Source organism: Strongylocentrotus purpuratus, unplaced genomic scaffold (assembly GCF_000002235.5).
Source record: "Strongylocentrotus purpuratus isolate Spur 01 unplaced genomic scaffold, Spur_5.0 spur5_scaffold_2, whole genome shotgun sequence".
NCBI lineage: Eukaryota > Metazoa > Echinodermata > Echinoidea > Camarodonta > Strongylocentrotidae > Strongylocentrotus > Strongylocentrotus purpuratus.
In genome coordinates this window covers 22,364,019-22,387,060 of record NW_022145605.1, presented here as the reverse complement: position 1 = coordinate 22,387,060, position 23,042 = coordinate 22,364,019, and the positions used below count along the sequence as shown (strand labels likewise).

Genomic DNA, 23,042 nt, shown 5'->3' with positions numbered 1-23,042 from the left:
TCATTAAACATAATTAGAAATAAAATTGGGCCTAACTTCGTACCTTGAGAAACCCAGGCATGGGTGGTTACATATTCAGAAAAAACATTTTGATATTTTACACACTAAGAACGTTGTTCTAAAAAACTTATTATCCAATTAATAATAAATGGTCTGACATTGAGATCAATTAATTTCCTAATCAAAATATTGTGATCCAATCGGTCAAATGCTTTTGAAAAATCAGTACAAATAAAAGTTGACATAGATTTTGGTCTCTCACAATTTTCGAAAATGTTATGCACTAGTCTAATAAGATAGTGAGATGTTGATAAACCAGGTCTATTGCCATATTGGTGAGGGTCAATGTACTTAGATATGTCTTCCAAAAGCCACTTGGCTATAAAAGATTCTACCATTTTTGAGAGACGACTTGTTAACGCTATGGGGCGTAGTTGTTCAATTGTTGGTGGTTGAGACTTTGGAATTGGAACGATTTGACTTCTTTTCCACTGCCATGGTACTATGCCCTGATGAAAAGATGCATTTAAGATATCTGCTACAGGTAGTCTTAATTCATATGCAAATTGCACGAAAAGTACGAGGTGGAAGTTCTTCTTTCAATCCTGCTTTGTTACTTTTTATCTTTTTAAGAATGTTGTAAACCTCATATTGCTGGACCTCTGGGCATATTGATTGTGAAGGTAAGAATGAAGCATTGATTTGCTCTTGTCCAGGGCCGGAGATCTTTTGTAATTGATATAAACAGCTTGTTAATAGCACTTCGTAGAATTCGTAGACAACCCCAATGATTATATCTGACAAATGTACTCTGTTTCAACATGTTGTACATCAATCGACCCTTCTGAGTACAAACGTGCATACATGAACGGTTCCAAAATAGAAATAAAACCCTTTCTATTATGTTTTATGTTTTTAAGATAATTATACCTACACACTATATGTTTGCCGTACAAGTATGGTAACAGTTTTTACATATTTACGTTGAAATAATATAATAATTTGACTTGGTTCTATTTCTCTAGTTTTTATATTTTATCTTTGTTCCCTGGTAACAACTAAATTGTAATTGTTATCTTTGTATTCAAATCTCTTTTGCATGAAGTTGTCCACATCGATACGGAAACAAATAAAGTAAGATAAAGTAAAATTGCTGTTCTACATAGTGTTTTATTTCATTGATGTGTGTATTTTACATCTGGATCGTACAACATACAAAGTATGTCCATAATGATGTTTTGTGAGAGTTTAAACACAGCCATGACTATATCAAAGTGTTGTGTGAAAGTCCAAAGAACTCGGCGGTATGAACAGGTCGTTAGTAAAACAAGCTTCGCTTGTCGAAAGTCTGTTGAGAGGTTCATAAAGTCAATGCACGATCAGTAAGAAACAACGGTACTATTGCTGAAAAGAGGAATACAAAAGACACTATACCTATACAAAATCAATACCTTTACTGTACGCTTCCTCGTGTTGCCATGCGAGGATCGCAGTATGGGTAAATACACGTTCCTTTATTTAGTTGATCGAACAATAGATATTGATCCAACCTACCACGGCGTTGTAAACGTTTCTCAGAAAGTCAAACACAAAGAATTATATAGAAAGAAAGTCAAATAGCCAAAATTCCATAGACACGCATGTTAAAAGTCAGTTCCAAAAAGAAAATACCTGTCCACTTTTCAAAACGTCAATAATTCATAAAAATCTCAGGGTAAAATTCGAAATATCAAAATTCACATAGAAACACGTGTTGTAAGTCACTTTTTGCTCGAAAAGAAACCCACTGTTGTACAATTCTTGGGATTACTTTTTAACAGTACCCCAATTTACCATGTGTTATGTGTCATATACAAATACATTTCCTACAAGATGATACCTTAATACCTCATTAATTAGGGTAAGAGATGATCGCAAAACAATTTTGAGCCAAATTTTTTCTTCTTCTTAAATATGAATTGCGCCAAAATACATATTTCTTCTTATTTAATCGATTATGATGATAACTGATTTTGAACTTGCTTAAAAAATGTTCAGAAACATGGTTGATAACATATCTAAATTCCAAGTCTATTGCCTTTCTAACTACAAAGATAATAGCGCTCTTAATTTGACACTTTGTTATGAGCCAAAATGGCAAATTTGGTTACTAAGGGATATATTCTTTTAAGCAAGTGACGTGAAAAATAGAATATATCGCGAGAAATTAATATCACCAAGCAGATGACTACTTTGATAGGAAGTATAATGTCAGATGATGCATTTTTCATCATGTTTTAAAGAAATATTTCGCCAAGTTCCCGTTGCTATGGTAATACTAGCGAGCTTTCGATTTAGGCACCCGGCGTCGGCTACTACGAGTTACTGGAGCGTGGAGACGTTACGCAACTCACGTCCGTTCTAGTGCTTTCAATTTTTCGAGACAGAGCTTTCGTCAGTCACGTGACCAATTTTTGAGATCAGGTGATTAAATCAGGTCATGAATCCACCGTGCGCGAAAATCTGATACGAAGAATACCGTAAGGATGACTTAAATGGAAAGTTAGTATCGGATAAAACAAAAAATAACATAAGAAAAGGTGGTAGAAGAATAAACAAAGGATAGCAAGAGGAAATGATAAAAACAAAGAAAGGCATAAGAAAGAAAGGAAGAGAAAGTGATTGAATGATAAAAAACATAGAATAACATAAGAGAAGGTGATAGAATATTCAAAACAAAGAATAACATAAGGAAAGACAAAAGGAGAAAGTAATAGAATCCTTAAAACAAAGAATAACATAAGAGTAGGTGATAGAAGGAAGAAACAAAAAATAACAAAAGGAAAGAAAGAAAAAGAAGGTAACAGAAGGAAGAAACAAAGAATAACAAAAGGAAAGACAGAAAGAAAAAGTAATAGAATGATAAAACAAAGAATAACATAAGGAAAGACAGGAAGAGAAAGTGATAGACCAATAAAACAAGAATAACATAAGAAAATATAATAATAATAATAACGTTTTATTTACCCACAGTAGCCACTTCAGTTATGAAACTGCTCTTCCAGCGGGCCCTGCATAACATAATATGTTATTTCCACCCTTCTCCAATCTCATATGCTGAGCGCCTACCTAGAAGGCAGAAGGTCCCATTGTTATAAGTCTTTCGTATGAGTCGGCCGGGGTTCGAACCCATTACCTCCCGTTCATGAGGCGGGCGCTTTAACTACTGAGCCACAATGCCCTGTTGGAAGAAATAAAGAATAACATAAGGAAAGACAGAAAGAGAAAGTGATAGAATGATAAAACAAAGAATAACATAAGAGACGTTGAAAGAAGGAAGAAACAAAGAATAACATTGAAAAAAAAGACAGAAAGAGGAAGTAATAGAACGATAAAAAACAAAGAATAACATAAAAGAAGATGATATAAGGAAGAAACAAAGAATAACATAAGAGATGGTGATAGAAGGAAGAAACAAAGGATAGCACAAGGAAAGACAGAAAGAGAACGTGATATACATGATCAGGCGCGTACACAGGGGGGGGGGGGTTTGGGGGGGTTAAACCCCTCCCCCCTTTGGTAATTTGTTGTGTGTAAACCCCCCCAAAATTTCCCAAAACCCCCCCTTTTGGATTTTTTTTTTTTTTTTTTTAATAAAAAAAAAAAAAAAAAAAAAAAATTCCAATGGCCGACCTCAAAAAGATGACCTTACCCTCCCCCCCCCCCAACGGAGCAAAATGTCAAATTTTCAAATTTCGATACCAAAAAAAAAAAAAAAATGACCTTACCCCCCCCCCCCCCCCCAACGGAGCAAAATGTCAAATTTTCAAATTTCGATACCAAAAAAAAAAAAAAAGATGACCTTACCCCCCCCCCCCCCCCCAACGGAGCAAAATGTCAAATTTTCAAATTTCGATACCAAAAAAAAAAAAAAAAGTGTCCTCTTACCCCCCCCCCCCCCCCCCCCCCCCCTTAGTCTTAGATCATATAGAAATAATCCTTGATTTAGCTCATGCTGCAATGATAATTATAAACCTTTAGGTCAGTCAGGAACTCCATGACTTTTACAAGCCGATCGCCTGTCTGATTATCAAGATATTAATGATTGGAATTACAAATTTTGAAAAGCGTTCGCCGAACGGTTTTCATGACATTACAGTCTATTGGGGAAAACGAGTATGGTAAAACCGGTCACTCAAAGATTTTTACTTTATTGAGGCACTTCTTGATCATTTTGAAGCGCGATTTTTTTAGGGCTTCAATATTACACCATATCACAGACACTGGTAACATGTAGGACCTTGTATCTCAGATTTAACATTGGTAAACGATCCCTTTAAAGTAACAAGCACTGTACACAGAACGATGTATATGGGACTACACAAACACGTGGCATAAAAATGTGGCTCATGTTTCAGCTGTTACTTGTCATATTAAAAATGTAAAGGCATTTGAAGAGCCATGCTTTTCCAAGCAATATTTACAGTGTATAGTGTGTTGAAAGGACACGTAACGTAGATTTTGAGATCTGTCGTGTCTACTACATTTTGTTTCTGTTATCTTATTGTTCAAAATTTTACCTCCTGACCATCGACATCAGTAAATCCCGATGAAAATATAATTTAACTTTGCATTTAATGCTTTATATATATATCATTACATTCATTATAAATTCGCTGTTCGACCCCTTCCAGATATGACACGAAAAACCTATGGATTAAACAAAGAGAGTAAGAGAGGGAGGTGGAGAAGAAGAGATATTGAATAGATATAGATATAGCATAGTTAGAGATAGATAAGATAAAGATTAAATGAGGCAGGAGAGAGAGAGAGAGAGAGAGAGAGAGAGAGAGAGAGAGATGGAGAGAGACGAAGAAGAAGAGGAGAAAAAGCAATGTGAAAGGAAGACAGGCAAGAAAGATAGGGAGGGAGGGAGAGAGAAGGAGAAGAGAGAAAAATATAGAGAGAGAGAGGTAAGTACGCATACACAGTAACACGGACATAGACAATGACAAAGAGGATACACTTTATGTAGACTGACATATAGACTAAGAAAACCTAGGGTTGAATAATTTTAAACATGGCATTATTTTGACAAATCCCCAAAACAAAGTACTCCTTGAAATTAATTAATTCTTTCGCTTGTTTTTATTCTTTGACTTGTATGTGCCATATATTATAAGCAAACTTGACGAAACTCATTCATTTCATCACAAAAATAAAAAAATAGAACCAATGAAAAGTATATGAAAAATTTTGAGCACAAATGTAGCTATAAAACTACTCATACTTATCCGGTTCATGTATTCATGAGCAATAATCTAGTGTTGTGTCATGAAAAATATTTCCCGATTATATTGTAAACCCCCCCCCTTTTTTTTTACATTGAATGCTTGCATAAGATATGAGTGAACATACTTATGCAGATAAACATGCAAACAGTTATATTTATACATTTTCCGACTGTTTGATAAACACGGGCAAAGAAAGACACTGGGAAGATTTGTCTATCTATTGTACTTATTTGGACAATGTTTAAAGAAGGCGACCTTTCACACAGGGAGATGTGAGTCGGTCTACAGGCACGTTCACTTGGTCAGCTCTCTGTCTACGTTCACAAACTGGCTCAGGCAACTCCGGTTCGTAAACTGGTTTTCGGCTCGTATCTAGGGAAACTCATTATGTGCTCTCGTTGAATTTTACGTGCATTTCAAACTATCATTCTCATGCCACTTCTGTGTGTGTGTATGTGCCTCTCTCTATCTCTCTCTCTCTCTATTTCTCTCCATTGGTATGTATCACTCTCTCTCTTTGTCTATTTCTCATTTCTCTCATTATCTCTCTCTCTCTCTCTCTCTCTTGCTGTCTTGAAAAATCACCAGTTCTCCATTCATCACTTTCTATTCTCTCGCTCCCCAATTCCCCACTACCTTTCCTTTTAGTTTACTTACTCACCGAGTCTCTCGCTGTCAATATTCTGCAAACTTGCCTACCTTATACTTCAACCAAAATTGTTGGCTGATATTTAATACAAATAATACAAAGGTCTATGAATATCTTTAGATGGAGAGGAAACAAAATATTTTGCCTCAGCTCGATCCAAGGCCTAATAACAGACATAAAGTGAACCGGATACAATTGTGACTCTAGTCAACCGGATACACTGGGGCAACCAAATCTAGAAATGGCACGCTAGATGCAATCGGCTATTCTCATCCCAAAGCTTTAGGCAAATAGCGTTCAACACATGGGAAATACATTAATAGACATGATAATAATTAAGCAATATGCAACTTTTGTTTTCTCAATATAGACTTTATTAATTAAAATAATAAGGATTTACAATATAAACTCAAGATTGTCAATCGTTGTCAACAAAGTTCAAGTGAAGTCGAAAATGTATTTGGAGATGTCTGACTGTCTACTGGATAACGCATGCCTGTACAAGATCCGCCATTTTGATGCGTCGGCCGGATCCATTAAGTTGAATTATTGGCCCATGCGCTAATTGCCTTCACATGTTTTGTTAGTGTAGGTAATAGCGCAATCGAAATGACGCCAATATCAAATTGTTACAACCTACTATGATTGATGTTATAATCTTTGTATCATGCAAATCAAATATATTATATTTTCATTTTGTTTTACATGTATTTTACAGTGGAAATACAAAATGAATAGAAGGACTTCCCAGAAACTAAGATTGCATTGATTGAGTGAAGCTGGGAACAGACTGAATAAATATAATGCCATTTTATTAATCGTTTACAGAAAATACACAAAAGTATTCTATGAATATACAATAAAAAGAACCATAGTTACAATCCAAATATCGCACTTCAGTTTCATTATAAAAACGGTGTTAGACCCCTTTCAGATATGACACGACATAACCGCGGCTTTTTTTTTTTTTTTTTTTAATATGACGCCGTAAAGTGCAATGCGCGTCACCTTTCTGCATGTTATAACACATAGTTCATTGGATCCGCGCAAGTCTTTTGTTGCGCGTACTATAGTTGCCTTTCTTGTACACGGCGGTTTTGTTTGCGGCTGATTCCCGCGTCATATCTGAATGAGACTTTTAATACGGTGCAGGGCTTAGCTTTGAAACGTCGCCATTTATAACATTGCGATGTTGGCTAACACCCGATGTTAGGATCGCAGTGTGAAATGGGTCTTAATGTTGAGAGTACGAAATGAGGTATTTGTTTTCGGAAGCAGAACGTGTCATGATCTCAATCTTCGGAAGATCTATTTGGCATGCGAATCTCTCCAAGCACATAACTTAACGCTGATCTCATCGAAAGCTGGCTGGAGACAAGCCTTCACTCTATCCATGTACCCCTTCATCTTGGGGTTGTCTTTTAAGATGTCACGACCGTTGACGGTGAACTGCGCGAACTGTAGAAATAGTTTGACAAAAAGAAAGAGAAAGAAAATGTTATATGACAAATACAGAAACAAAAATACGTTTATGAAGCCTCTGCCAAGTGTGGGGTTCTGACAGTTCTGTAATTACAGGCGTACGATAGCGGGAGACAGATGTGGGGGGGGGGGGGGGCTGCTGCCCCCGGATATTTGAAATTAACCATATTAACCGCCATCTGACACTGGGCACCCATCCCTTTATATTTGGGCAACCGCTACCAGTGAGGTGCTTTATTTGAATTACAAATACAGGTCTAGCATATTTTGATGACAAAATTATTATAATAGAGATTAGAGGTTGGAAAATTGAAATTAGGTAAAGTCATTTCAGCCTCCCCTCCCCTAATCCGGGGAACTTTGGCTCGTACGCCTATTTGATGCAGTCATTGGTTATCATTTTTTGAATGAATCACAAACTAAATTGCGAGTAAATGTTGAGTAGAAAACATTCATTAATATAACTCGGAAATCTGTCTTGCTGACTAATAATTGCAGGTTGTCCCAAATTTGCTGACAGGTAAGTTGACGGGAAGGGGTTCATCCATAATTCCTGTACACTCACTGGCGATCCCTTGTGATTGTAATCTCAGGTAAATTAATAATAATGATGATGATGATAATGATAACAATAATAACAATACTAATAGCGCGCATATGCGTCCCAGGGGATGCTCAAGGCGCTTGCATACTACTGCATAAGTAAGACACTATAGTTGGGTAAATAAGTTGGATAAAATATTATATGCAAAAAGGAGATTAGTGCCGCGGCAAGATTCGAACCACGGACCTCGTAGTCCATAGTTCCGTGACAAATACACTCGGCCACGACACCTCTAACATAATAACATAACCCTATTGTTGGAAAATAATGTTGCCCGCCTTACGTTTGCTCAGTTACATCTGCCCAACTTATTTTGAACATTTAATTGGGTAAATATATTATGTAGTAAATGGTTGGATAAAAATGGCCCAACTCTAGTTTGCCCAATAACATTACCCAAACTTTTTTTTTTACCTTTCATTAGGTAAATTCATATAGTAAACGGTTGGGAGAAAATAACCCAATTATCGGACAAAATTTGCCCAACTTCAATTTTACCCAGTAACATCTGCCCAACTTTATTTACAATGTGGTGATGTATCCCACTGGACAACGACACCCCTAAAAAGGCCTATACTTTACATAAGTAAACATTACCTCACAAACAGCCATGATATCAGCGATTGATATCTCCTTGCCACAGAGGAAGTCATTATCCTTAAGGAAACTCTGTTCGATCTTGTCCACACCTTGCTTGAGATTCTCTGCCTCAGTCTTGATTTTTTCCTGATCCGGAACAGGAGCAAATACCTGAAAACCAAGGAAAGAATATTACAGATTTGGGTTTGATATTCTGTATTTCTATAGTGTGTCATAACACTTTCGTTGAGGACGTTTTGAAGAAAAAGAACCTCTCACTATCTCAATTCATTGACAGCGTATAAGGAAAATGAAGGCGGGGGGGGGGGGCCGAATTAAAGATAAAGTAATTGCTTTAAAACGTTGATTGACAAAAAGGGCATTTGCTGGAAAAGATTTAAAAAAGGATGTCAGCCGTATGAATAGACCTACTTCTACTACCGAGAAGATCGGATTGTCGCCTCGCATTTTTTTTAGAAGATCGGCCGAACACCAGCTTGAGTTGCATAATGTCTTCGGCAGAAAGAACGACAAGAGAGAGAGAGAGAGAGAGAGAGAGAGAGAGAGAGACAGACCAGACAAAGAGAAGGAATACATATATAAAGATGGACCGGAAAGCAAATAGAGAGATATAAAAAGAGAAAGAGAAAGAGAAAGAGAGAGAGAGAGAGAGAGAGAGGGAGAGACGGAGAGAGAGGAGGTGTGGGAGGAGACAAGATAAGTGGAATGAAAGGGAATACAAGATGGCATAGTAGAGAAAACATAACTCGGAGAACGGTTGTAGAAGGCAAAGCCCAATAATTCGATAAACTCAGTTTTTCGAGCGAGCGAAAAAACAATGTTCATTGCGAAAAAAGTAAGTTAATCAGTATATAGGCAGAGCTTTCGCTCGAAAAAACCTCATTTGACGGGGATAAATCGACAATGAACTATTGGCCATTTGACTTGACTAAGACCTCACATTTCACAAAGTAGTTTATATAATATATACCTCAGCCACGAAGAGTGCCATACACTTGCCCCTAGTGCCTGTATGATGAAAGGCGATGTACTCATCCACACGTGCACGGGACTTCAGGTCCTTAGGGTACCAGTTATCCTTAATCTTGTCTGCATACTTGGTTGTCAGGTAACGGAATATGGCCACCCTGCGGATAGAATAACCATAACGATTATAAAATGGAATACAGCCACTTTGCGAAAGGAATTGCCAAAACAATTAAAGAACGAAATATAGCAACTATGCGAACAAATAGTAAAAACACGAAACAAAGAACGAAATATAAAAAATCTGTGAAAGAAAAGGCAAAATATGATACAGAGAAAGGACTATGACGACTGTGCGAACGTGTAGTCGGTGTGAATATAGGGGAGATAACCACCAAACGATCATACAATTCCGTTAAGGGTATTTGATTTGTAAGTATCGGCGGTCATCTGCAGCGACCGTTCCCCTGAGAATGCATTTGAGAAATGGCTGCATTCACAGTTTGGGTTTTGCTGTAGAAGGCGGATCAGATCAAGCCCGATGCTATTCCTATTATCAAGCCGGTTTGAGTTGATATTTTCACCCTTTTTTCAACTTCCTTATAGTGAACGTAAATATATAAGCAATTGTCATTTAAATAAGATAACACACAAACAATGACCTTTGACCCACGTTCATGCTTCAGCCTAAACTTTATACAAGAGGACGTTGGCAATACTTTTTGAAAAACATTCTGTTCTACTATTACTACTACTACTACTACTACTAGGAAGGATTTTCCCTTTTATTACTTCTACTATTACTCCCGGTGCTAGGTGAAAGAGATATATTAGATAAGAAATTTGAAATTATTATCATCCTAGGCCTATAGCGCTTGTAATTTAGCACTATTCATCCAATTTCCATGATACAATAAATACTTTTGACACCCACAGACCTTTTGAATAAAGGTATTGTCTCGTAGGATGCACACTCATGGCAGGGAAAATCAAATAAGAAACAATTCTTACATTTCACCGAGGTAGAAATCGCCATCTTTCAGTCCTGGAAGTGTTTCGAGTGGGAAGTTGTCCGCGAACTCTGGCTTCTTGTGCTCGCCTTAAAAATAAAACAGACACGTTTACATCTAAATGATTATTTTTAAATCCTTGCGATTCACATCACTTCCTTACCCAAATGGATTCGTAACGGCACATTAGGGGATTAACGACCTATAATCCATAATCCATTGTCAGTATATCTGTATTTAAACGTAGACTGAACTGTATTTACTACTGTATAGCAACAACCGATTTACCTTTTCCTTTTTCTTTCCTTCTCTCGCTTGTAGCTAGATTTCAGCTTACAGTGAAAATATGTCCATTTGTCTTTCTCCCCCCCCCCCCCTTTAGAGCTCTCTCTCTCTCTCTCTCCCTCTCCTCTCCTCGCTTCATTTCTATATCCCACGTTATTATCATTCTTATCGCCCCTTTTGTACATAGTCTCTTCTCCCCACTTTTTTTTAATTACACAGTAGAACCTTATTATAATCGTATGGTTATACTTTATAGTAATTTGTTTTAGTACTTAAGAGCCTTTGCCGAACATTTCGTGAATTTATCTATTATATAACCAGGTTTTTTTGTTGGTCTATATATGATATTGTTTTGAGGGACCTGACCTCTACAAGCTAAGTTTTCTTGATGTCTCCTCGTCTTTCTTTTTTTCTTCTTCACTTAAATGCATTATATGAACTTGTTCCTTATAAGTGTTCCTTTTATATACTCTACATGTTATACAATTGCTAAATAGTATTGCATTCATGTTGGAAGAAAGACAAATAAACTAGAACTTAAACTTGAACTTATTGATTTAGCCCTGGAACTGTTTGGAGAGTTAACTTGTGCTCGCGCTAAAATATGTAAATGTATTTCTCCTTGGCATTGAGATCACTTTTGTTACCCAAATCGACAGTCAAAGACAGGAAAGGGATTTACGATCTATTATTCTGAACTGTAGGCTTATTCAATCAAGAGGGTGGGGAGAGGGGGAGGGAGGGGGGGGGGGGGGGGTACGCCTGTGCCAGATTATATTTTCCTTTTTCTAAAAGCCAAATTTGGACTGAGCCATTACATATAGGCACCACAGGGTGTCTCAATAAAAACAAAAGTCTACCCGACGCAAAAGGTGACTAAAAATAAATAAATCATGATGCTGAAGATAGTGATGATGATAAGAAGAAGGGAAAAAACCCAACGACAACATTAATAATGATAACTGCAACAACGATAATAACAATAATAACGACAACAATGATAATGAAAATAATAACAACAATAACAATACAAAAATACTACTTCCACTCCTGCTACTACCAATTATTATAATAATAATCATAACATCTATAATAAAGTCAACGATACAAACAAAAATATCACCAAAAATCAAAGTTTGTCTGGACAGAATGTTAGGTTCACTAGTTGTGAAATGAATAACATCTGAAAGCACTCCCAGCTTCACCCATTCCAGGATGAGTATCCATCCACCCGTCTCAAAAATTGTATGCAAAGGAACTTATACAAGAATCACAATAGGCAGTTATGCACAGTGATAGTGTTTGAGAAAGAGCTTACACGAAACGAGATGGTTATATTGCTTGTTAGTTAGTTGTTCTAAACTTAGACCGATTCATTTTGTATTAAACTGTTCTCAAATTCTTGACATCGGACCATCCAGCTCTGAAAAATAGGAGGAATGCACTTGTGTACTGTTTTTGCGTGTTGTCTCGAATATATTTTCGGCAGTATTTATCTTCACTTTGTTATTGATTTTATTCATTGATGTTTAGAAAGAAAAGAACAAAAGAGAGTATAGTGATGACCAAAGTAATCCACCTTAGTAACATCTAACATACCGATACCGGAGGTAAAACCGACCGAATGATAATAGACAAAATGAAAATTACATAAACTCTAAATATACTGGTCATGATTTTCTTCACTGTCGGTACATTACAATCCCGGACCAAGTTTGCGGTGTGACTTGGGCATGTAAGTGATCGGCAAACATCATGAAGGAAAGGAGTGGAAAACAAAATTGAGCCCCAATATCCCGATAAGGACGTCTCCTCATCAAAATCGATTAACACTTAGGGTCGTGCTATTCCCCCGTAATAAAAAAAAAGACGAGACAAGATAAAAAAAAAAGAAGAATCATCTGGATGGTGTATCCACGGGCTTTTTCTTTTCGTTTCCTAATTTTTTTAAAGTAAGCAAAAAACAAACAGAGCCTTAATTTTATTAAAATTTTAAATACGTTGGTTTAGTTGAAAAACATGAACATTTTTCCAATGATATGAGAGGCAATGCTGTGTTCATATTGAATCATGCCGTATATGCCTATTGAACTCTCAATGATTCCCGGTGCTCGAAACTGGACTCTGCCATGATTGCATGACTAAGCAATTCCGTCCGCGTTCACATTGCATAACAATATCAATAGTTTTGCCAATACTGTACACAGTTTGATCGACCATCTAAATCTTGTATCCTATTGTTTGCGGACTACTGTAGGGGAAGGGGGTCGTTGCTAACGCATTTAATTGCTGAAACGATGAGTTGGCATTTTGCACGATACCCACATTTGACTGAGATCGCTGGGGATTACATGTTGCTCTTTAACCCTAATAAGGCCGGGGGGGGGGGGGGGCACCATGATTTTTCTAATTGTTCGGGAACGCATATGGATGGCGCCCCGCCGCTCGCTGACTTTTTTTCTTTCGAGTCTTGCGCATCTTTTAAAAGACTGTTTTGAAAATAGGACCTACAGTTACAAGGTCACGTGACCTTTTGTCTTTGCATGTCTGCCCGAAAATCGCTCTTTTTCGTGATTTGTGTACAAAACATATGAAAAAGTAATTTTTCCTAAAAATAGATCAAACATTGGTTATTGAGTCTTGTTTAAAGTTTAGGTGGTTGTTTTGGGAGTCAAAATAGTTGATATGTAGTTAGAAATTAAATTAAACAACAAAAACAATAAAATACATAAGTTACAAAAACAATTTTTTTTTATTTTTTTATTTATTTCACTTCTTTATTCAGGGTAGTCTGTTCAGTATACAAAAATAAAAACCTGGTCTTCCACAGAGCCCTGATTATAAAAACAGCACATTAAAAAATAACATAATTACAATGAAATACATTAGAAATTATCAAAACAAGAGGTAACATGAGGAATAAGCTGGCTCTTCCAAAATTTAGTGTCGTATTAATATTCCAAATGATCTAATGAATATATATATAGTGAAAAAGAATGCTTAAAAATGAATAATATATGATTTATGGGTAAAAAAGTTTGTATGACCTTATTTGCATAAATTACCATAAATATGCAAATGAGTGAATTTTTCAAAATATTGAAATTGTTTATCATAGTATTCTATACACTTCACTTGACATGCATGCACATTTTCGCGGAGACCGGCATTTTCACGACCGAGATCTTAAGGGGGGGGGGGGGGCATAATGCCACCCCGGCCGTACTAAGACCTCAAATAGACCGGCCTTTTAAGGGTTAAATGGGTATTCATAGCTACGCACGACCTATCACAAAGATAAGAGCATACCTGCAAAGATGTCGATGTATTTAAGCTCATGTGGAATACCCATCAGGTTCAGAAAGATGGCCACAGCACGGCATGGCTGGGATCTCAGATCAACGTACAGCTCGATGGTCATGGTGGCTTTAAATTCTCTGATTTTGCCCTGGTTCTTACTCGGAAGGTGTGGTTTCGTTCCTTACCTGTCGACTGCTGACAGATACAATGACACGGCAGTCGATCTTTATGTTGACGGTGAGAGCAGAGTGTTTGTGCGAGCTCCATACATTTTGACAATGGGACGATTACGCAATAAAAGCGTACAAGTGGGCACAATGCCGAAGGGAGGGACGCTGTTTCTCTTTTATGTATGCAGGTATACACAACGATATATATATACATGTACCTTCTCTCCTTTCATTTACCATGTTCTTGAATGTTAGAGCGAGAATTGATATCGCTGAAATGGTGGAAATTAAACTGCATGGATCAACCCTTATATCGTCACATTTTCATCGCGATATAATCATAAATACATATATTATGGTGTGTGTGCGTGTCACGGTGTGTTTGTATACATATCAATAATATTTATTAAAAAACGAAGAAAATAATGAAGTTTATTCAATTACATTTAATGACGTCGAAACATATTATTATATTGATCAAATTTATTACGTGATAAGCCATTTTATCGTTACAGTCTGAGCATGAACAGATACAGTTCATTGCAGACCAAATTATGAAATACTAGTACACGGAGACAAAATACTGGATACGTGCTTATGAACGTTACGTAATCATTGTTCATTTATGAACAAGCAGTGCACTTCTATGCAGGTGGAAGCATTCTTTGAAAAGCGAAACAAAGGCTATTTATGTAGCACCGGCATCGCTGTAGGAGTGAACATTTCAAAATGTACAAATGGGACCTCTTTCTGTTTTGAAGATCTGTGGATATCCAGGGTCATTTGGGACATGTGCTAACCGTGAACTGGTCTATCGACGTAGAAGGACTTGGTATATTGTCCTACGTGAATATGAGACACGCCTATCCCTCTCTGCATTTTTCACCTTACGGCGATCGAGATCATATATATATATATATATATATATATAAATATATGGGGCCTGTCACCACGAAATGAGTCCAGTTGGTCAAAAAAAAATTTCCTGTTTTTCAGTATTATATGAATCTACATTAAGTAAGCTTTAAATTAAGGGGTCACACATTAAAATTGATAAATTATATCCAGAAATATGAACAAAAACCTAATTGGACTTTATAAACAATGGGATTACCCAGTTTTGAGATAAAAAGGTGTAAAGTTAATGATGCGTAACATAGCCTATATTATTTGCCAAAACATGTTAGAAGGAGATATTTTCGTGACCTAAGCTCTGGGGACATAAACTACAAGACATTAATAAGTCGATTTTTGGAAAAATCTTAAATGTGGTAGGTGGGTCAATTTTCAGTACATACACACTATACATCGCTATTACTACGATTGAGCCTAATGCGACACTGGACTCATTTCGTGGTGATTGGCCCCATATATACATATTCATAAATACAGGCTATTAAAGTGTATGACCGAAATTAATGTCGTTTCGTGTGTTGTTATTGCTGTATTCCCTTTGCCTTATGTAAATGCCTTATTAACCACTATATATAGACCATGGAGACGGGTCAGTGGCTTCAGCGACATCAGATTCAATTGAGGGACAGATTGACGATTTTTCAACCTTTATTAATGAATTCCTTTGTCGGGGACAGGTGATTAGGAACAGTGACATGACGCATGACTCAGCTGTGTCCAAGCGAATGCTTGATATATACATGTATAAGTTACAATTAATTGTTTACACACGCATATATATATGTATATGTATATATATATATCTCTTGTTAAAATACAGACCGCCTTGTACAAATAAATAATTAAAGACAAATATAACTTAATCGATAATCATAGATTGACGATTTTTCAACCTTTATTAATTAATTCCTTTGTCGGGGACAGGTGATTACGAACAGTGACAGGACGCATGACTCAGCTGTGTCCAAGCGAACGCTTGATATATACATGTATACGTTACAATTAATTGTTTACACACGCATATATATATATATATATATCTCTTGTTAAAATACAGACCGCTTTGTAAAAATAAATAATTAAAAACAAATATAACTTAATCGATAATCATAAGGATGTGACCTTATCGGGATATGGCTACCTAAGTTTTTTTTCCTTTCGTTTATTTTCCTCTAGAAACAAAGGGTACTACATGTTTTGCTGTCTATTATAATGTATTCACTCGAAGATCTAAAGAATAGAGAACATCAAAACCGGCAATTGATCGTTAAATCTTTAATATTTCCATCTGTTACTAAAATTAGTGTACACCAATTCAAAAAAATGTGAACGTTTTCTTCGGCACAGTTTCCCTTTTGATACACTTCTTATTTTTTTCTTCAAATTGCAGTAACTATAAATATACAAAATGCCGTCTGTACCTGTATATCCGAAAGCAGTGTACAATTATTTTATAACACTCTCATTTTCAATAGATATAAAAATAACGTGTGGAATATTGTAATGTTTGTGCTTTCTGTATAGCCTGTTTGGTTCGGTTGTGGTATTCCACTATTGTGACGATGTTAGTATTTCCCCTGATCTGTGATGGTTTAATTCACATATTAGGTATCAAATAACATTATTAATAATAATGATGATTATAATAATAATGATAATAATAACAAAATCAACAATAATGAAAATAATAATGATGATAATAACAACAATAATAATAATCGTAACAATAATGATGACATAACATATGATGATGTTGATAGCAAATTAGCAATAACAATAATACCAATAACAATTTTGTAAATAATTATAATTATACTACTACTACTACTAATAATAATAATGATACAAATAAAAATAACAATAACCATCTGTAGTCTAAGATTTCCGACGTATGGGAGTATGCGTGGTCGTGACCACACAAGACATGCAAGTGAAGTGCTAGTGATATGTCGGGCTACCACATAACGAATCATCTACAAAGATTTTTTTTTTAATACAGATAGCGCGAATTTGATGTCGATATACTACAATACAACAATTAAAGAAGAATCGGTCCTGACACGATGGGTCCAAATTTTTTCTGATGTGATTTAAGTGTACTGTTCATGCGTGATTCTACTTCTTGAAGCTTTCTCTCCATCCGTACAAGGCTGCAAAGACCTCATCAAAGACAGGGTTCAAGCGCTTCTTCACACGGTTAACAAAGGCCTTCAGTTGGGGGCGTCCTTCCGTTACATCTCGATCTTTAACGGTGTTCTGCATCATCTGTGCGAGGGAGAGGAAGAAAACATTTTAGACTTCTGTCTTCAGGTCCTAAAGCCAATAGGGGAATGATGAAACTGTCGTAGATCGAAAGTAAGGTGAAAAAAGGAGGAGAAGAAGAAGAAGACGAAGAGGAAGAAGGAGATGGAGAAGGAGGAGAAGAAGAAAGAGAAGTAGCAGAAGAAGAAGAAAAAAAAGAGGGGAAAAAGAAAAAAGAATTTGCTCACCTCCGAAACGGCCAAGATGTCAGCAACAGAGATGTCATCTCCAGCTAACCAATTATTGTTCTTCAAAAACGCTCTGTCTAGTTTGTCGAGCTGGGTTTTCATGTTTTCCAGGTCTTTCTTCGCTTTTTCTTCTGGCACCTGTTTACCCCCGTTAAAAATTGGAAATATGACCTGGAAGAATATAATAGAAACAAATTACCAATTTGTCAGTATCGATTTCAATGCAACCTACCAAAAATCATTACATTAGGCAACCATATTATGTATCAATAAATGTTGCATTAGATTCGATCACTCCCCAGAATAAATCCTGTTGTAAGAATAGGTCTGAAATGAGTGAATACGCTAAGAAAAAAAAAAGATATTTATCTAGCTTCTTTTCAATAATGCGCAGGACAGAATTCAAGAGTCTAAAATTGCGACAAATCTAAATTCATTTACGTCTGATGTCGATTATAATTAATAAAACCCGATGACAATTTATAGCTCTTGAAGCTCTGGAAATGTTTTAAATATATTATTGAATATGTGATATTCATTAGAAAGTAGAACTTATATTATTCAGTGTAATTCAGATTACAACCTCACCTCATTTACGAAGACCCCGCAACAACCTCCTCTGGTTCCTGTATGGTGAAATGCCATGTATTCATCAACTCTGGCTCTTTTCTTTAGGTCCTTCGGGTACCAGTGGTCTGGGACTAGGTCTGAATACTTAGTTGCCAAGTACCGAATAATCGCTACCCTGCATCCAAAAAGTAATGTAGTTTGGTATACATATGAGTGCTACTGATAATCGAGGCGGACGGGAATGTTGGGTATTTAGGGAGAGTGCAACATTCAGTCATATAAGCTGTCAGCTTTCGAGCAGGTCCCTATTTTCTTCCTGGGTACGGAATTGCCAACGTACATAACAATACATTCTGTCTAAAGTGTTGCTAATAAACTAAAACGACATCTGTTCCACACTTTTTTTAGTAAATTAAAACCCATTAGGAATAGTGCTTAGACATCTTTAAAAAATATATATAATTAGGTATTTATACCGAGATCAATCATTATTTGTATTTTTACGCCGGACAACTAACCCGAGGACTGTAATCTAAAATACCAATGAATGTCGATGACTTGGGAGGGAGTCTACATGGGAAAGGTAAATGTTAAATGTAACAGTTGATCAGAAGGCAGATGTTCTCGGGGTGTATTTATCGGGGGTGGTAATTTAGGGGACAGTTATGTAGGAAGGGATTTCTCACGTTTCTCCCAAGCAGAAGTCACCATCCTGTATAGCGGGGACAGTATTCAGAGGGGTCACTTTTGTAAACTCGGCTTTCTTCTGGTCACCTAAAACGAAAAAATATCGATACAACTATTAAGCAAATATCAATATGATACATGACCGATGATTCATATTGTTCAACGGAAGCGTAATGACGCAATCATGAGAGAAAACTGTCTAGCGTATAAAGTGACTGTGAAGGAGGTGGGGGAAGCGTCAATATTATGAATACAATTTTGATAAAAAATAGCGTCACAACAGTTACTGTAAAGGATTTTCTTAGAGTTTGATAATACATCATAAGTTCATCAACCAGCAGTTGTCGTAACAAAAAAAAAAAAAACGAATATTATTTGGCCACATATTTGCTCAAATGTTAAATGTCTTTTTAGCTGTACCTCGTTTTTAGGAGAGAACAAATGTGACTGAGTTCCTTTTTGCACTTAAACATCAATCTATGGCGAAAGGATTCTCTTACAATAATCAATAAAATAAAGAGGCAAAAGGAAGAATAAATGACAGAGGAAAGAAAGACACTAAGAAAGAAAGAAATAAACAGAGAGAGAGAAAAAGGAACAAGATTCGAAACTAAATTATTTCTTGTGAAAGAGTAAATGAAATCATGATGTTCTTAAAAATTATAATCTGTGGCTGTATCATATTTTTCACTGTTAACTTGGCAACTTCTTTTTTGATCAAGGAACCCCCAGAGAATAAACAGAAATATAATAAAATCAATATTTGATTTTGTAAAAGATATCTAACTTGCATTCCAACTATTGTACCACTTCAAATATTGATAGTAAAGAGTGTTGACATTCACAAAAAGGATTGCGTGATATTGACATTGGTTGAGGCACTTGGAGATAGGCAACTTTTTATTCGACTTAGGATTTATTATATGAATGATTATACAGATTTGAATATTCTTCGTTCATGCGAATAATGATAAAGTTAAATTCTCAGTGTAAGTCTTCAATTTCCTCGACTTTCATGAACAGAGTTTAAAACATTACATCGAGTACATTGATGTGCAATAATCACCAGCATTATATTGCATCCAGTTTACATATGAAACAGTTTTAGCATGGTTAAATTTATATATGAAATTTGAACTAAAGTGATATAGTGTTTAACCTACTGAAAAATGTAGCTTACACGTTGCAAAAACAGATACATGTGTATTCTAAGGGCAATGATATCCTGCCATGACGGAGGGGGTGGAGGGGGGGGGGGGCTCAACTCAGCAAAAGGATGGGGGGAGGAGGGGGACACTGTGCGTATATGCATAGCAAATTAAGAATAATTTTGTAAGAAAAATAATTTGATTTTTGTTTTGTTTAATTTTGGAATACAAACACCACTCTCTCCTATTGTTAAATTAATTTTTCTTCTCAGATTTTACAAGGAGGAAAACTCCTTTGAAAATCGTAGGGCTGATGCGTCCCAGACCCTGGGGTCCTCCGAAGTTATTGAAAGTTGGACGAAATAGGTACCCTTTAATTGAACCTATAATTCACAAATAACTTAACCTGGGAGATAATAAGAACAAAACGTTTGATACTATTTTTTATAATTTTCAAATCTAAATGCCACATCCATTTGATACAAAACTACTCTTTTTGTTTTTTGTAATAAATTTCAAATAGTTCTTTATATGCACTAACGGACAATACAAGTGGTCAGACGCACAAATTGGTTTTATCTAAGCTGTTCTATCGAAAGAAAATGATTACGTTACTAAAGAATTAGAATGAGGGAAGAAAAAACTGGTTTTCGCCGACAGTACCCAAATTCGCCTTACAAGAAAGGAGAAAAGGATAATAATATTTCAATTATAAGCCCAACTTACCATTTCGTAGGCTAATTGTTACTACTTCAAACGGAATCTTGGTGTTCTTGAGAAAGAGAATGAGAGCCCGACAAGGCTGGGAAAGCATGTCCACGTAAACCTTGACAACCATGATAGATTCCTTATTAACAGGAAAGAGAGGAGATCTTGGGAGTGTCCTTCAACGATGGAGATCAACCGAACAAAGACCACTATTCAAATCCGACGCAAGATGACCGTCCAAAGCGGGCATAGGATGGTCAACTACGACATGATCATGTGGTAGGTATGACGATGTTTCGACGTTAAAGGGGAGGGGTTGGACTAGTTGAGTAATACATCTTGTATGTATTTTTTCTTCAATACATTTATTGTTATATTGGGAATTAGTGAAAGATTTCATTGTAAAATGTGGTATTCTATCAGTGGTTACAATACAAATATGGTAACCTTTGACGTTGAAAAAAGGGGGTAACGAAGTATGCCCCTAGACTGGCCGTTCGCCCCTTTCGTATACCTAAGTTCTATTTTGATATGTTAGATATGATCGAAGGTCAGGTTCCGACGGTACAATAGACCACTAATATTAAATATTGACAAACTTGAGAATCTTATTTACTATGAGCTAACTTTGACTCTTCCAACTTTTATGCGGACTCACGATCAGTCAAGAAGTTGGAGGTCGTGAATTTATTTGAATTGTGCATTCAAATGAAGTACTTGATGCGGTCGGTACAAAATGAGTCATTTCTTTATCCCTCTAAACCTTGATTCCTATTTTATCAATGACATGATTCGTCATCTTGCAAGTCAAACACCATCCCAGTTCTTACTTTTTCCTCTTGATAGCCCTTCATATTAACAGTGCATCTCAAGGCATTTTGTTTCCCAATTCACCTTCTACAACACTCTGATTCATTTCTTTATTACTTTTCTTCTCACTGTGCAGAGAATTGTGCACATAGATAATGTAAATTTCACTCTTTAAAATGTGAATGGTTAAACATACAAAACCACAATATTGGAGGTAACTAAAACGGTAGGAGATGTGTAAGGGGCAAAGGTCAGTTGCCCTTTATATTTGTCAATTTACAAAAGAAAGATAAAAGACAGAAGTCATCGAATCGCTCTTGAAAATATCACATGAAACACAAAACGAATTTAAGGCGGGGAATCCTAAACATTTAACATTCGATAAAAAATATTATTTTCATTTCAAGAGAGAGCCAAATACATTTAGAATAAACAAATAGGTGAATTGACAAACAATTTGATTTCAATGCTGAAATTTAAGTAAGATAAAATTGAATAATGATAGCAAACTTTTAGGCACATACATATTTTTGTCATCCTTCGCATTGACATGTTACACAACTGATTTTCGTCTGGCATTGGCTGTGATATACTGATATTCATTATTTCCCTACTCAACAATATGGTATATAAGTGTAATGAGCAGACACTATGTGTGTCTTGTATTTCGTTTGAGTATGTATTTCGATCATTCACACGACAACATATTAGACAAATAAATAATTCTCCTTACCCATGCCATTGGTAGTGAACATAGTTTATTATTCTCCCTTTCAATTTTTTTTCAAAATTCACATACTTTTTGCTTCCATCGTTACATAAACAGTCACTTAACACTCTTGCAAGAGCGATATTTCATAATGATTTTTGAATGCAATACTAGCTTTCTCTCAATGAAATATATTAATTTTGTAAATATGTGATGGACAGCCCCCTAAACTAGCCTGCCTGTAAGACACAACTCCCGAAAACTCCTTACTAACTAATACTATTCTGCCTCTTAAGGGGTTTCAGAAGTTGTGGCTGATTGTATGCAGACTTGTTTCATTCAAAAATTGTGAATCCAATATCTAAAACTGGTACATATTTAATCTTGAGATTCTGAAATACTTTCTCCCACTCAACAGTCCTTATATTGAAATGTTTATTTCTCCTTAAAAGGTGAAAACATAATGAGTATAAAAGTATGAAACTATTAATTTGTGTATCTTTAAAGAACAAGAAAACTTTTGTCGAAATTAAATAAAGGTGTCTCGATGATGACGCAAAGTTTTTAAAGTAAAGAGGACTTTGCAACTTCTGTTGCTGTCTTGTTTCATTTGCTTTCTTTAATCATCAGTAGTTTGTTTGTGTTAAAAGAAAAATGTGCCGAGATA

At 35.9% G+C, this 23,042-nt stretch overlaps 2 protein-coding genes across 2 annotated transcripts; both read right to left on the bottom strand.

The window, feature by feature from the left end:
* Window positions 1–6,273: 6,273 nt before the first annotated feature.
* LOC593058 (glutathione S-transferase theta-1) lies at window positions 6,274–14,413 on the bottom strand. Its single transcript, XM_792553.5, has 5 exons — window positions 14,179–14,413; window positions 10,586–10,673; window positions 9,579–9,735; window positions 8,606–8,758; window positions 6,274–7,380 (listed from the first exon to the last, which is right to left on the bottom strand). The coding sequence occupies exons 1-5, from the start codon at window positions 14,288–14,290 to the stop codon at window positions 7,231–7,233; spliced, it is 660 nt and encodes a 219-aa protein (XP_797646.1). The 5' UTR covers window positions 14,291–14,413; the 3' UTR covers window positions 6,274–7,230.
* A 2,710-nt stretch (window positions 14,414–17,123) lies between these two features.
* On the bottom strand, window positions 17,124–21,146 carry LOC593074 (glutathione S-transferase theta-1). The gene is made up of 5 exons (XM_792567.4): window positions 20,875–21,146; window positions 19,000–19,087; window positions 18,332–18,488; window positions 17,744–17,914; window positions 17,124–17,519 (listed from the first exon to the last, which is right to left on the bottom strand). Exons 1-5 carry the CDS (start codon window positions 20,984–20,986, stop codon window positions 17,370–17,372), a joined length of 678 nt encoding a protein of 225 aa, XP_797660.2. The 5' UTR covers window positions 20,987–21,146; the 3' UTR covers window positions 17,124–17,369.
* Window positions 21,147–23,042: the final 1,896 nt, after the last annotated feature.

What these genes read in the sequence shown, in the direction of transcription:
- LOC593074 (XM_792567.4), bottom strand. Translation starts at nt 20,986, where the DNA reads ATGGTTGTCAAGGTTTACGTGGACATGCTTTCCCAGCCTTGTCGGGCT. An exon ending in GACTTCTGCTTGGGAGAAAC is followed by an intron (nt 18,489 to 18,999) that starts GTGAGAAATCCC and finishes TTTTGGATGCAG; the next exon opens with GGTAGCGATTATTCGGTACT. An exon ending in GCGGGGTCTTCGTAAATGAG is followed by an intron (nt 17,915 to 18,331) that starts GTGAGGTTGTAA and finishes ATATTCTTCCAG; the next exon opens with GTCATATTTCCAATTTTTAA.
- LOC593058 (XM_792553.5), bottom strand. Translation starts at nt 14,290, where the DNA reads ATGACCATCGAGCTGTACGTTGATCTGAGATCCCAGCCATGCCGTGCT. An exon ending in ATACATCGACATCTTTGCAG is followed by an intron (nt 10,674 to 14,178) that starts GTATGCTCTTAT and finishes TTTATTTTTAAG; the next exon opens with GCGAGCACAAGAAGCCAGAG. An exon ending in TGGCACTCTTCGTGGCTGAG is followed by an intron (nt 8,759 to 9,578) that starts GTATATATTATA and finishes CTTGGTTTTCAG; the next exon opens with GTATTTGCTCCTGTTCCGGA.